A 15,899-nucleotide genomic window follows, 5' to 3' on the forward strand; every position below is an offset into this window, starting at 1 on the left:
CTGCTTGTTTAATCCAAATAGTCACCAGTTAATGGTCATTTTATATATGTTTGTATAAAATCTGGCATCAAAGCTGATATTTGACCTCCACGTTTTTCATTTTGGAACACATCACCTCATTCTAAATCTAATTTTTCAAGATATAAACCCTCTGATGTCACTCAGTCTTATAATTCAAACAGTGTAAATCAGGGGTGTCACACTAGTCTTAGTTCAGGTTCCACATTCAGCTCAATCTGATCTCCAGTGAGCAGTAAAATCACAGCATAATAACCTGGAAATAACCACAACTCCTAATGGTTCCTTTGTTTTAATGCAAAAAAGTACATTTGGTACACATGTACAAAGAAACACAACGTTTAGTCACAGATATGTGGAACTGAACAATAAAGTATTTTACTTTATGATCAAAATGACAAAAGTCAGACAAAAAAAGACGAAAAAAAAGACAAATATTGCAAAAATGAGACACAAAGTTCCAAAAACGAGACACCAACCAACACAAAATAAGACAAACGACACGAAACAAAACAAAAAGAGACAAAAACTTTGACCAAAAAATTTGTAAGTGCCAAAAAAATGGACAAATGACAAAAATCAGACAAAAAAACAAAAGAGAAAACGGCAAAAAAAGACTAACAACACGAGTGACAAAAAAACGACTAAAACAACAAAAACAATACACAAAACAACAAATAGAGCAAAACACAAATTGACAAAAATAAGACAAAAACACAAGGAAACACAAAACGACAAAAATGTGAGACTAACTACAAAAGACAAAAACGAGACAAAATGATAAAAAACAACAAAAAACACAAGCTAGACAAAAAGGAAATGCGAAGCGATAAAAACGAGAAAACGACAAAAACATGAGACAAACTACAAAAGTCAGACAAAAAAACAACAAAAAAAGGACAAAATATTGCGAAAATGAGACACGTAGTGACAAAAAAGACAAAACAACAAAAACGAGACAAAAACAATGAATAAAGTGAAACAAAAAATGATAAAAAAAAAAAAAAAAACACAAGCAAGACAAAAAGGAAACATAAAGCAATTAAAAATGAGAAACAAATGGCAAAAGTCAGACTAAAAAACAACAAAAACAAGACAAAATACTACAAAAATGAGACACAAAAGGACAAAAGAACAATGAACAATCTAGTATTTTACTTCATGATCCAAACAACTTGTCATGATCTAGAAATGATTTTAAATTTATAGTTTTACTAATTTACGATCTGCAGTTAATGTTTTCTCTGGAATTTTTACACTTTGAGGACCAGATTGGACCTTCTGGAGGACCACTTTGTGTTTCTGTCGTCTTTACTCATTGAATCTCGTTTCCAGCTTCCAGCGAGCAACAACAACACCGTGTTTATTTTAGCGTTGTGTCTCTGAGGCCTCGTCCACTCATGATCCGGATTCTCAGCTGTTTACTGTGTAAATCAATCCACTGTTGTCATTTTGACTTGGTAACACGACAACTTTCTGCTCTTTGTGCTGCCCTAACAGCTGGTTACTGTACAGCAGGTCTTTCAGGATGAAAAAGGGTCTGCTTTGGTGAAATTCTTGGTAATTAGCACTAGAAAAACCACGAAACACGCTTCTTAGGTGTGCAGTGTTGAGTTTAGAGTTGTTTTAATGAAATATTTAACTAATTTCTAATATTTTCCCGTTCAGAATAGACATTTGGGAGTGAACAGAAAGCATCATCAGTCCTCATAATATAGCAAATCAGGCTGTGTCGCCTTATTTAGCAGAAATCTAGACATTTTCCTGTTATTTCTGACCATTTGATAAACCTTTGGTCCTGCCTGGAAAGTCTTTGGGTTCCTCTATGCCTGATTATGAATGGTTTAATGTGTAGTTGAAGTTTAAAACTGTAAATCTGTTCCATAATAACAATAAAAACATGTTTGTTTCCACTCAGGTTTGCATCTAAACTGATAGCAGCAGTCCTGGACTTCAAGGCCAAAATCAACACGTAAGTCTTTGAATGTCTATCTATCTATTTATCTGTCTGTCTATCTGTCTGTCTGTCTGTCTGTCTGTCTGTCTGTCTGTCTGTCTGTCTGTCTGTCTGTCTGTCTGTCTGTCTGTCTGTCTGTCTGTCTATCTGTCTGTCTGTCTGTCTGTCTGTCTGTCTATCTGTCTATCTGTCTATCGATACTGATATTGTTTCAAACACAAATGTTTAAAAAATATATTTTAGGAAGGACTGTCAGACTTTATTTTAACTTTTTATTCCAAAATTAAACATTTAAGAACTCAATTTCAGACTTAAATAACTTGATGAAATGATGAGGCATCATCGTTTGGAAGCTGATTATCAATAATAATCTGCAAAATGTGGAAAATCAGTAGAAACTAGTGATGAAAAGAGTGGAGTACAAAAGAGAGAAGTATGAGTATAAAGTGCCATAAAATACCAATATTAGACTTCAGCCTAAATTAAATCCATATTTAGTGGCCTGTAATGATTAATACAGTAAAATACAGTAATTCCAAATTAAACCAGCGTCTAGTAATTCTCTGCTGTGACAATGAGAGTTGGTTTTTATTTATAACTGGACTCTAATGTGTCGTCAGGCTTCATTTAAATGCCCCAGTAACCCTCTGGGGGCATTTTAACTTTCACCATCGTCTATTTTGGAGCTGCATCCTTTGACCCGGCTGGCGTTTCTCTGCATGAACTTAATCTGCATCTATATTTATTTGACTGTAACCGTATCTGCAGTCTGTTTGCTCAAAGTCTGAGCAGCAGTTTAGTTTTTAGCTTCTTCTCTGTGTTTTTCTCTACTTTTTTTTATCTCCATTTCCATGTCATTTAATCACAAAATTTTTCTTGATACTTTGCATTTCAAATGGTAAATGAAAAGATAAAGTATAGTATTATTTTTTTATGGATGTTTTTATGACTTAACAAAGGACATAAAGTTGTTTATGTGTTGTTTAGGTGGATTTTTGTCGGTCAGAGTGTGTTGAGAACATTTTCCAAACAACAAAAGCTGCTCAATAGCTTGAAGACATTCATAAAATGGCAAATAAATCTAAAAAAAAAAAAAAAAAAAAGATTTTTGTGATTATTTTCATTTTGTGTCTCGTTTTTGTTGTTTTGTGTCTTTTTTGTCAGTTTGTGTCTCGGTTTTGTCATTTCCTGTCTCGTTTTGTGTCTCGGTTTTGTCATTTTGTGTCTTGTTTTTGTCATTTTGTGTCTCGTTTTGGTCATTTTGTGTCTTGTTTTGTTATTTTGTGTCTCATTTTTTTCATTTCCAGAACAGTAGATTTATAATAGAAACTGAATGTTCACAGAGACTCATGCGTTTGTTTCTCTGTCAGAGGGCAGCTGCCGGCCGAGTCCATGCGAGGGATGCCTCTGTGCATGGAGCTCTACCCGCTGCTCTTCTCCTCCTGCAGGATTCCTGGTCCCAAACACGACTACATCGCCCACTACGGTCGATCCAGACGCTCGCCGACGCACATCACCGTCGTCAGGAACTACCAGGTGGGCTGTAGCGACACGCAGCGGACGAATCAGATCCTGTTGTTGTTCTCTGGTTGTACAACGCAGCAGTCATGTCAGATCTTGTGCAGTCACACCTGCAGGGTTTTCTCTTTGCTGCTTGTTTGTTCGGTTTCTTAAGGACTAAACCAATTAGAGGCGAGCCAAGCCTTGTAAACACAAGTCACATGACCGCAGAGTAAGCTCACTGATTGGACGTCAGGTTTTTGGCAGCAGGTCGTCCTGGAAGATTAGAGAAGAATGAAAACAAATCTGATCCGAGTGGTTTGACTTCAGATAAATCTCATAGACCGTCACCTGTTCGTCTTCACTTGTCTTCATAGCAGATCAAAAGCATGACAAAAAATCCTCAAAATTGGTCTAACATGAGTTAAAATGTCAAGGATTTCTCAAAGTTGTCTATAATGACTTAAAATTGTGTAAAATAACTCAAAAGCTGTCCAAAATTAGTTGAAATTTCCCCATAATTACACGAAATCTGTCCTAAATGCATTAAAATATGTTTAAAAAAAACTCTCTAAATTGGTCATAGCTCAAAACTACTCAAAAATGAGTTAAAAAGTTCCATAATGACTCAAGATTTGTTTAAAATAGCTCAAAATTAGTTAAAACCAGTCAAAATATGTCAAAAAAATTCTAACAGTTTGTCCAAAATTACTTAAAATTTGTGCAAAATGGCTCAATGAATGTTCAAATTTGCTTAAAATTCATACAAAAAGATTTTAAATAGTCAAAAAATGACTGCAAATCTGAATAAAACTACTTGAAATTCATCTAAAATATCTCAAAATTTGTCCAAACTAACTTAAATCTGTCCATGTTTGTTGTCTGAATGTGTGGAATCAGTCGGAAATTTCCTAAAACTACTCAAATTTTTCCAAAACTAGTTAAAATATATCCATAATAACTATATGTTCACCGTATGAGATTCAGAGGCCTGTTTGGGTCCAGATTCATCTTTCTAGCATCTCTTCTTCTTCCTCAAACGTTTTCTCTCTGTCCGTTAGTTCTTCCAGCTGGACGTTTACAACAGCGACGGCTCTCGGATGACGGAGAGTCAGATTCACGCTCAGCTGCTGAGGATCAGATCTCAGTCCTGGAAGACGGACAAGGAGCCGATGGGGATCCTGACCAGCGAACACCGACACACCTGGGGAGCAGCGTACAACCGCCTGCTCAGAGGTAAACACACCTGTCTGATAGGAGAATCACCACTGGACAGGTGGATTAAAGCACATTAGTGGTGGTTTTAGCCGTTAAATACAAGAGAGCAGCAGATCCGTGGTGTGGTTAGTTGTTTTCTACGTTCCAAGGTGTAAATGCGCTTCATTTAATTTAAAAAATGACCTTGCTCTGAGCACAGGTGTGTGTTATGCATGTGTACGTTATGTGTATGATACCAAATCACATGACCTAAATATGTAGCGGCAGCGGGGATTGGTGGGACTCAGAAACACCTCCACAATTTAATCAGTTGTTCCTTGGATCATTTCTGATGGATAAGTCCTGATAAGTCCACAGCGGTTGATTTGTAGTAGGATCACAATTAATTGTATAGAAATCTTTAACAAGTCCGTGGATCCAGACTATAAGCCGCATCACTGCCAAAATCTAATCACTTGGTCCATGTGTCATTTCTGACTTTCTGTGAAAATTTCATCTAAATCCGTTGGTCCGTTTTTGAGCAATGTTGCACACAGACAGACAGACAGACAAACGTACACCAATCATCACGTGACTTTGCTGTGTTCCTTGACGGAGTAGAAACATGAATTTTAGAGGAAAGAAAACTGGAGGTTCTGTAGAGAACCGACAGGATTTTTCAACTGGACTTGGTTATTGAAGACATCTCATCTTGGATGAGAGGTGGAACGTCTTCAAGAACCTACAAGAGACGTCTGGACTTCTCTTGTAGGTTCTTGAAGATGTTCTTGTGGTCCTTGTGTCATTTCTGACCTCCCCTTAAAATTTCATCCAAATCCGTTAGTCTGTTTTTGAGTAATGTTGCTAACAGACAGACGGACAGACGGACAAACATACACGGATCGTCACATAAGTCCTTTGTTTCACATCTTGTTTTGGTAAATTTATCTAACTGCTTTTGTTGTGTGTCGACAAAATGGTGATTTTACATCCGAGCTGAGTCACTGAATCTGATGTTGAACAACTAAAACGCTCTTTTCTGCTTGTTTCGTCTCAGATAAACTGAACCAGGAGTCGGTGAGGCTCATCGAGACGGGACTTTTCTCTCTGTGTCTGGACTCTCCGGTCATGAGGATATCGGATGAAAAGTACGTTCACACACATACACACACACACACATTCTGAACCTCTTTGATTATTGTCGATTTCTACAATCTTTTTTTTTTTTTTTTTTTTACCAGAATTTCCAGAAAAAGAACTTTCCATTCAGCCAACGATGCATCTGAACACTTATCTCTTATTTGACCTTTTCTAATGTCTATTAATCGATATTATTTAGTTGAAATCTGTCTTCACTTTGACATGAAAGAGTCTTTTTTTTTTGTGCTAATTCTTGTGTTTTCCTGGTCGAATTCTCTCAGGCGTTGCTGTGTTTGCTCAGGCAGTTGAGAAATCCTCTGTTCAGATACGATTGTGTCGTCTGTTGACGTTTGGTTGAAGCGTACGATTGTGACTTCCTCCGTTTATTCTGTCGCTTTATGTTGGCAGATTTATATCTATAGACTGAGACACGTTCACAGTTTATGTCTGAGATCTGGAATAATTAGTTTATTCACTGTTTTACCCCATGATCCATCAGACTTCTGAACTCAAAACAACAACACAGGGTCACTTTTAACCCTCGTGTCGTCCTGCAGGTCAAAATGACCCGTTTTAAAGTTTGAAAATGTGGGAAAAAAAAAATTATTTTCACAGTGAAACTTCTGATGTCCACATTTTCAACATTTTTGGGAAATTTTTGAAAATTTTTTGGTGGGAAAGAAATGTTAAAAATGTTTCTTAAGAAAATTCACATAAGAATCAACCAAAATCCAGCAAAATTTGATTTTGGTAGATTTTTATGTGAATGTTCTCATAGAAAATATTAGAAGTTTTACTGCTATGTATGGAATCACTTTAGATATTTTTAGGATTTTTTAGGAAAATATTTACAAGAATTTTCTTGCCAAATTTGGGGGATTTTTAAAAATAAAACTTTTAAGGGAAACTTTTAAGGAATTATTGGAATTTTCTTCCTGAAGGTTTTGCAAATTTTCAGAAATTTGGGAAATTTTTTGCTGAATTTTTGGATTTTTTTCAGACAAGGAAACAATAACTCTTTTGGTGCCTGTAAATGTAGACAACAGGAGGGTTAATAACGCTGCTCATCTCCTGCTCATATTTATTCTATTTTATTGGTTTTTATTCGATCTCCTTCTCGCTGTACTGTATGTGTCTTGCCTCTTTTGTGTATGTTGGAATTCTGAATATAGTTTTATTTTATTTGTACATTTGATTTTGTTATTTATTGTTGTTAATTTAGCTTGTTTCAATGCAGCTGCTTATATTTTCGTCCAGCCCCCTTGTATGATGACAATAAAGCTATTCTATTCTATTCTATTCTATTCTATTCTATTCTATTCTATTCTATTCTATTCTATTCTATTCTATTTGTCTGATGTTCTTCTCCCTTTGATTGACAGGTATGCCAGCCGTAAAGCAGCTCAGGTTCTGCATGGAGGCGGGACGTTCTCCAACAGCGGGAACCGCTGGTTTGACAAAACACTGCAGGTGAGATAATCAGTGAATATGGTTGGTTTAGTTGAGTAGAAACTCGGCTGATTGTCGTCTGTGTTTGTCCAGTTTGTGGTGGGGGAGGACGGCTCCTGGGGTCTCCTGTATGAACAAGCCACAGCCGAAGGTCCTCCCATAGCAACGCTGCTGCATCACATCCTGGAGTACTGGTGAGACGGAGGGTTGAAATGATGAGACACGATCAGCGTCCTCTGTGGGGATCCAGTCTGAATTTTACAACAGACAGACAATAAAACAATCCAACAAGTCTGATTAACTCATGGGACTCGGTATTCATTCCATTTAAATACCGGACAGAAAATGGATTTATGTCTTCTTTACATTGTTATAACAGCTGCTGGGCTGCACAGTGGTGTAGTGGTTAGCACTTTCGCCTTGCAGCAAGAAGGTCCCTGGTTCGCGTCCCGGCTTTCCCGGGATCTTTCTGCATGGAGTTTGCATGTTCTCCCTGTGCATGCGTGGGTTTTCTCCGGGTACTCCGGCTTCCTCCCACAGTCCAAAAATATGCTGAGGTTAATTGATCATTCTAAATTGCCCGTAGGTGTGAATGTGAGAGTGATTGTTTGTCTCTGTATGTAGCCCTGTGACAGACTGGTGACCTGTCTAGGGTGTCCCCTGCCTTCACCTGAGTCAGCTGGGATAGACTCCAGCCCCCCCCCCCCCCCCCCCTCCCCCCATGACCCTAATGAGGATTAAGTGGTGTATAGATAATGGATGGATGGATAACAGCTGCTTTGTTGTCCTCATTTATGGACACCAAAAAATATAGTTTCCTTGTCTGAGAAAAATCGAGAAATTACAAAAAAAAATTTCCCAAAATTTCTGAAAATTTGCAAAACTTTCAGGAAGAAAATAATTCCTTAAAAGTTTCCCTTAAAAATTTTATTTAAAAAAAAAAAAAAAAATCCCTAAATATTACAAGAAAATTCTTGTAATATTTTTTTAAAAATTAGTAAAAATCTTCCAAAAAAAATCCAAAAATTCAGCAAAAAATTTCCCCAAATTTCTGAAAATTTACAAAACCTTCAGGAAGACAATTCCAATAATTCCTTAAAAGTTTCCCTTAAAAATTTTATTTATTTTATTTTTTTTTAAATCCCTAAATATTACAAGAAAATTCTTGTAATATTTTTTTTTAAAAATTAGTAAAAATCTTCCAAAAAAAAATCCAAAAATTCAGCAAAAAATTTCCCCAAATTTCTGAAAATTTACAAAACCTTCAGGAAGAAAATTCCAATAATTCCTTAAAAGTTTCCCTTAAAAGTTTTATTTCAAAAAAATTCCCAAATTTGGCAAGAAAATTCTTGTAAATATTTTTGAAAAAATGAGTAAAAATCTTCCAAAAAAATCCTAAAAATATCTAAAGTGATACAACATATATCAGTAAAACTTGTAATATTTTCTTTAAGAACATTCACATATAAATCAACCAAAATCCAGCGAAATTCACTGGATTTTGGTTGATTTTTTTTGTGAATGTTCTTAAGAAACATTTTTAACGTTTCTTTTTTTTCCACCAAAAAAATGTTCAAAAATTTCCCGAAGATGTTGAAAATGTGGACATCAGAAGTTTCACTGTGAAACTGTAAAACAGGTCAATTTTGACCCTCAGGACGACACGAGGTTTAATTAATTAGATACATTTTCTAATAACGTCCCACCACTAGTAAAACATTTTGCCAGATTGCACATTGATTCCTCCTGGTAAAGAAACCGATAATTATGTGAAAGTCACTGGTTTTCAGGTGGAAACGGCTGGATTTCTGCTTTACATTGGTGTTTTTTTCTTGGCTACAGTGAGAAACCAGACCCAAAGAGAGCGCCGCTGGTGCCGCTGCCGATGCCCAAGAAGCTCTACTTCCACATCGACCGGGAAATCAAGAGGGACATCGAACACGCCAAGCAGAACCTGGACATGTAAGAGCTCAGTTTCCTCCTCTAGAGTGTTTAACAGCAGAGAAGTTAGTCGCAGGAGTGCAAACACCTTTATCTCCTCTGTGTTTATGTAACCTTGATGGAAATAATACGCTCACTGACTCAGAAGTCTGTCTCTGTGTGACGTTCAGTCCTGACCTCAACCCAAACACGAAGCCTTCAGACGGTTAAATTAAAGTAAAGTGAGTGGAGCTTTGTCTTACTGTGCTCTGTGGATTTAAACAGGACAGAAGTTCCTCCATTCACAACATCTGCTAGAATTAAAGTGTGTTAGTGGAAATTAGGTTTTTAACAGCAGTTTTGACCCCAGTGTTTTACTTTATTCCATGTTTTGAGCATCATTTATGTCATTTTATGGTTTTTTTTGTCTCGCTTGTGTTGTTAGTCTATTTTTTTGTCGTTTTGTTTCTTGATATTTTGTCATTTTTTGTCGCTTTCCAACTTTTTTGTCAAATTTTTTGTCTCTTTTGTTTCGTGTCGTTTGTCTCGTTTTTGCTGTTTTGTGTCTCATTTGTAATATTTTGTCTTGTTTTTGTCTTTTTTTGTCTGTCATTCGTCTCAAGTTTTTGTCATTTTGTGTTTCCTTTTTTGTCTCTCTTGTGTTTATTATCTTATTTTGTCATTCTGTGTTTTGCTTTATTTGTTGTTTTGCATATGATTTTTGTCATTTTTTGTTTTTTGTCTTGCTTGTGTCGTTTGTCCGTTCTTTTGTGACTTTCTAACTTTTTTGTCAAATTTTTTGTCTTTTTTGTTTTGTGTTGTCTCAATTTTCGTCATTTTGTTTCTCGCTTTTGTTGTTTTGTGTCTCATTTTTGTAGTATTTTTTCTTGTTTTTGTTGTTTTTTTGTCATTTTGTATTTTGCTTTATTCGTTGTTTTGTGTATCATTTTTGTCGTACTACAAAAAAATATACATTTAGCATCATATCGCACAAACAAGAAGCCAATTTGTCAATTACTTTATACAGAAAATGAAGTTATTTATCCAGTAAACAACCAAATATTTGCTGGTTACAGCTTCTCAAATCTTACAGTAGACATAAAGTTTTCTGATTCATATCACAGAGTATAATAAGCTCAATATTTTTAACACTAATCCCCAAAACCTGCTGGCATGTTGTCTTTGAAACAAATCAACAAAATGTCACAGTTTATCAACCAGAACTGGAAAAACTGGAGGAATTGCTGGATTCATCTGAAAGCACCGTAATTTGTTGTACTAACAGGTGAAGCTTGATTTTAGAGTTATTCTTACATGTTTGTGGTAAATTTCCTGCAGACTGATCAACGACCTCGACGTCCACGTCTTCAACTTCAAGAGGTTCGGCAAAGAGCTTCCCAAGCAGCACAAGCTGAGTCCGAACTCCTTCATCCAGGTCGCCCTGCAGCTCACCTACTACAGGTCAGTGTTAGATTCATGGTGCTTTCAGGTGCAGTGGGACATGGGATACGCTCGCTGTTTGCAGGAGTAAAGCCAAATAAATGGTACATCATTATGAAAATATCATATTCCATTTATGTTATTGCTTGAATTGTGAAACGTTAATAGTTCTGTGGAGCTTTTGGAGGGGAACAGGACAAACCTAAGCTCTTCAACTCTTAAAACAAACCTGACATGACTACTTAGATGATCTGGGGTCCATTCCAATATCCACACTTCCACACCATACAGCAGCGGCCTCCAAACTATTTTGCACCATGAACTGGTTTCAGGCAAGACAGTTTTCGGCAGACTGGTCATTGTGCAGTAAATATTAATCTTTTATGTTTTTATTAATTTAAAAAAGTATCCTAAACAAATAAAATTACTTTTTCTTGCTAAATATGTTTTTACTACGTACTTAGTTCTGTCTCAGTCTCTCCCTCTGTACAAAGAAGCTCTCCGGAGATGTTTGTTTTGTGAGTCGTTGTGATGTTTGTGAGTCCAGGGCAGGAAACAAAACAGAAGTGATGGGAAGATGATCTAGTAGTTCTTAAACTTCAGTGAATGACCTGCAGCCTGGTGGTTGTGGACCGCTGCTTACAGTACAGCAGGAAAACATTTAGTATCTCCCAGTACATAGCAGGTCAAAAATACCTGCATGTTCGATTTCACTGGGTCAGATTTTACAGCTTTTCTGGACATTCTGACCCACAATCCTTTGCACAGTTACGTCACACATAAACACTGATTACATCTCATTCAGCAGGACAGACTGTGTCAGAATATTGCACCTAAACCCTGAAAAACCCACTGTGGCAAAAATACAACAGCAGTTTTATTTTTTTATTATTATTTTCTATTATTTATTTTTTTATTTTTATATATATATATATATATATATATATATATATATATATATATATATATATATATATATATATATATATATATATATATATATAAAAACCAAATATAGAAAAAACAAGCAAATATATATTACATTTTATAGATTTTTTTAGATACATTTTTATATATTTTTTGCTAAAAAATGGATATATATATATATATATATATATATATATATATATATATATATATATAAATAAAAAATGTATTTATTCTCATTATTTTCTATATAATATGTATATATTGTATTTAATATTTTATATATATATATTTTTTACTAAAAAAACTAATTATACATATATACATGTATTATGATTTTTTTTGTTTTATTTACTTTATTTTTTGCTCATTTAGATATATATAGATATATATACATTTTTTGTTTGTTTCTTTTATTTTTAATCTTTTGCATTATATATATGTACACACATATTCTATTTTTAAATTTTTGCAAATTTTTTGGGCAAATTTTGTGGGTCTTACAGGGTTAATCTTTGACCTTCAGGCGTCCCAGTTGTGTGTTTACTGCACGAAACAGTGTGTACTCTGTGAGGGAAGCTGTCCTTAAAGGAAAAAGTCTGTGATTTTGGAACGTAGCCTGAGTTTTCCTGGGAACTCAGGACGCAACAGAAAACAACTGGACATCATCCAGGAGGCATCAGGACCAGCTGCTGAAAACAACCTCCACTGGCTCCTTTGAAGTTCATCTTCTGTGAGCTTCGTCCAGATGCCTGAGCTCCTCATCCTGTCTCCGAGCAGCAGGAGAAAACTCATCATGTCCCATTTTATTTGCAGTTTTGTTCCACAGGTGAAAGTTGGAGCTGATCAGCTACCTTTCTACCAGAACAGGACTATAGCTGAACTGTTCCAGCAGCATGTGTCGACTGTCCTGCAGAGATCTGTTGGAGCAGATGAATTTATGCAGCTTTTAAAATACAATATTTAGCTCTCAAATCTTCCAAAGGTGTGAAAAATAACATTAGATTGTCTATCTGTACGTTTCTGTCTGCAGGAATGATGAGCAGAACATCCATCGAGCAGGATTTTACCACTAAAAAGTGTCTTCTTGGCAGCCAGAGACAGTTTCTGTGTTTCACCTGAAATCAGCAGTATGTCGTGTTCAGATCTCCGTTAATCCTTTATCGTTTCCCTCAGAGTTCACAACGAGGTCTGTCCTACCTTCGACATCGCCTCTCAGAGGATGTTTCGAGGAGGAAGGACGGAGTTCATCCGATCGCCCACCAATCAGGCGCTCAAATTCGTTCTGGCCTTTGATGATCCGACCGTATCGGTGAGAAGTTTGTCTGCTGCAGCTAACAGTTGTTCATTTTGTAGCCTGGAGTAACAGGTTTTTTGCATTGCAGAGGGAAGCAAAGCTGGAGCTGTTCAGAGAAGCTGTGGATGCTTATACAGCTCTGACCAAGCAGGTGAATAACAAACTTTACCAGCTCTTACAGAATGTTTTATCTAATAGACACAGATCCTGTAGTTTCTCTTCTGTTTTCTGCTGTTCAGGCTCTGAAAGGACACGGTATAGATCGCCACCTGCTGGGGCTGAAGCTGCAGGCCATCGAGGAGGGACTGAGCATCCCCAAAGTCTTCATGGACACAGCGTATGGCCTGGCGACACACTGGAAGCTCCGCACAGGACAGGTGTGTGTTTGTTGGTCCTGCAGAAGGTGTTTGTGTTGTTGTTTTGTGATACAGTGACTGGAACTTTCTGTCACTTGATCTTCGGTTGTTTTGACCTGTTTTGTGGCTCATTTACTGCCAACACAAGCGTTCTGGGAATTTCCAGCCACTTTTTTATGTGATTACAGTCACATTTGATGGTTCTGTTATTCAGCTATGTTCCTGACAGCATGTGATTTTTATGACTGTGATCGTTTTGCAAGTCACATTCATGTCATAACATTTTTACAACATTATTACCACATGAACAGCTTGTACTTTGTCAACCTCATGACTCACTCCTGGCTTGTTTTATCTCAAATCATCAGTGGCCTTCAGTTTGACACCATTATAAACTGGAAATGATGAACTATGCACATTTAAAATGGTATTTGTGAAATTTTAGCTTGCTATACTAAGTACTTTTCGAGATAATTTGTTTAAAAATTGCCGGTCGACCCACTATCAATGCGTTTTTGCACATTTAAATTTGAGGCTGTATTTAAACAACAATATCTCAGGAAATATTTAAAATAAAAGCCTTAAATTTTCACTCTCATTTCTCACCATGTCATTGATTCAGAATCTGCAATGTTAGACAAAGTAGATCAAATAATCTCTGATTATGGCTGAGTTAAGATATCTAAAAAAAAAACTGAAGCTGTCATGAAAAGTTCCATCTTTGAGCCGATGATGCAGAAGTTAGTGAGTGATGTTTTCTGAACTGTAGGTCAATTTATAACTGAGGGACTTTTGAAGTCCATGGGATATGTCTGCATACATTTTTATTAAAAGTAGAAAAACTAATGTTTTTTATGTTCATCAAGATCATGTCTTTACAAATTCCATAATTATTTATTATGGAAACAATCATTTATTAATAAAAAATGACTGGATATCACTAAAACGTCAACTAAATAACCGTCCCATTTAAATAACAACCACCTTCTAATGAGCTAAACAATAATAAAATGAGCTGATTCAGAAATAGTTTGGATTGTGTTCTTTTTATTAAGTTGAGATAATCATGACAGATATTTATTTTTTGGCAATATATCAAATTTTATATGGAAAATAACAAACCACTCACCTCTCCAGGAAGTGTGTTAATTCCAGATCACATGACCTGCTCCGTATGATGTCATTTCCTCCTGAAGAAAAGACTGGCCAGACTCCAAGGCCAAAATCAATCAAAATCCAGCGAATGTGGCTGGATTTTGGTTGATTTTTATGTGAATGTTCTTAAGAAAATATTAGGAGTTTTACTGATATATATGGAATCACTTTAGATATTTTTATGATTTTTTTGAAGATTTTTACTCATTTTTTAAAAAAAATATTTACAAGAATTTTCTTGCCAAATTTGGGGGATTTTTTTAAATAAAACTTTTAAGGAATTTTTGGAATTTTCTTCCTGAAGGTTTTTGCAAATTTTCAGAAATTTGGGGGATTTTTTTGCTGAATTTTTGGATTTTTTTTCAGACAAGGAAATAATATTTTTTGGTGCCTGTAAATGAGGACAACAGGAGGTTTAAATTAGTCTCACCACCTAAAATTTTATCTCTCAGAAACCTGCTGCTGAGTTCACTCGTCTTCTCCCGTCTCGTCCCTCCAGGTGCCAGCGAACACCGACAGCGTCATGTGCTTCGGGCCCCTCGTTCCTGACGGTTACGCCGTCTGTTACAACCCTCAGGCCGACCACGTCCACTTCTCCGTCACCGCCTTCAACTGCTGCGAGGAGACCAACGCAGAAACTCTGGCTCGCACTCTGAAGGAAACCCTGTGTGAGCTGCAGGATCTGCTGCAGCCTCCCGTGTAGAGCTGCTGCTGAACAAAACACTATGTTCCTGAAAACGCTTCCTACATGTCTTCATGGTTTCGTTTTTTTGTCACGCACACCACTTGTAACGCTTCACTTAATTCTGAAAGAGCCTAAAGACTGAACTCAGCGGCTCTGAGGTGCTTTTGATGCTTTTCTGAAGCTTTTGGCGAAGATCTTTCTCTATCTGCGGTCACATTGTATCATACATTGGACTCTCCTAAAGGCGTCTGATGCTCCAGTGAATGAAAGCTAAAACCAACCTGACACTCCAGCACTAATCAGAGCCAGCATAAACCGACTGCACTCCTTTCTCAAGTCCTGAGGTGACCAGTAGCTTTCTTGTACCTTCTGCAGAGAATAAGTGTTTCATATATTTTCAGGTCTTACAGATGTTTTGGATCCCGTTTGATTTTTTTGTAGGTTAAAAAGTGTGTTTTTGAAATGGACCAAAGAAAAGGAAGTTGATTATTGATGCAGGTGGTTTTTGTGTCTCTGAGCTGGAAGCAGAAAGTGATTTTGGAAAGTTTAGTGCCGTCGACCTGCAGGACTGGTTAATAAAGCCTGTGAGCACATTCATCGTCTCAGTTCTTGGTGTGTGAGACGGGTGGAGGGTGTGTTTGTTTTGTGATGAGCCTCAACATCAGCAGTGATGACACTCATGGGTTAGGCTTGGTCCGACAAATAAACAGCTGTGGTAAAAAGAATCTCAGAAAACAAACACCTTAAAGACGACACACTCCTCTCAAAACGAAACATGAAAAACAAGCCTGACAAACTGCAGTTTGATCAGTTTATGTGCTGCTACTAACTTCCTGGAGGTAAAACACAACCTGTTCT

At 36.5% G+C, this 15,899-nt stretch overlaps 1 protein-coding gene across 1 annotated transcript in view; it reads left to right on the forward strand.

Moving 5' to 3' along the window:
- The window catches only part of cratb (carnitine O-acetyltransferase b), an 18,671-nt gene extending 3,037 nt beyond the window's left edge, over positions 1-15,634 (forward strand). The window contains exons 4-15 of the mRNA XM_023292770.3: positions 1,937-1,990; positions 3,346-3,511; positions 4,537-4,711; positions 5,730-5,820; positions 7,195-7,282; positions 7,355-7,455; positions 9,104-9,223; positions 10,520-10,642; positions 12,725-12,860; positions 12,934-12,996; positions 13,085-13,222; positions 14,856-15,634. Coding sequence (XP_023148538.2) covers positions 1,937-1,990; positions 3,346-3,511; positions 4,537-4,711; positions 5,730-5,820; positions 7,195-7,282; positions 7,355-7,455; positions 9,104-9,223; positions 10,520-10,642; positions 12,725-12,860; positions 12,934-12,996; positions 13,085-13,222; positions 14,856-15,059 — 1,459 coding nt within the window. The 3' untranslated portion in view covers positions 15,060-15,634. The remainder of the gene's footprint in view (positions 1-1,936; positions 1,991-3,345; positions 3,512-4,536; positions 4,712-5,729; positions 5,821-7,194; positions 7,283-7,354; positions 7,456-9,103; positions 9,224-10,519; positions 10,643-12,724; positions 12,861-12,933; positions 12,997-13,084; positions 13,223-14,855) is intronic.
- Positions 15,635-15,899: the final 265 nt, after the last annotated feature.

Source organism: Amphiprion ocellaris, chromosome 15 (assembly GCF_022539595.1).
Source record: "Amphiprion ocellaris isolate individual 3 ecotype Okinawa chromosome 15, ASM2253959v1, whole genome shotgun sequence".
In the NCBI taxonomy this organism is placed as follows: domain Eukaryota; kingdom Metazoa; phylum Chordata; class Actinopteri; family Pomacentridae; genus Amphiprion; species Amphiprion ocellaris.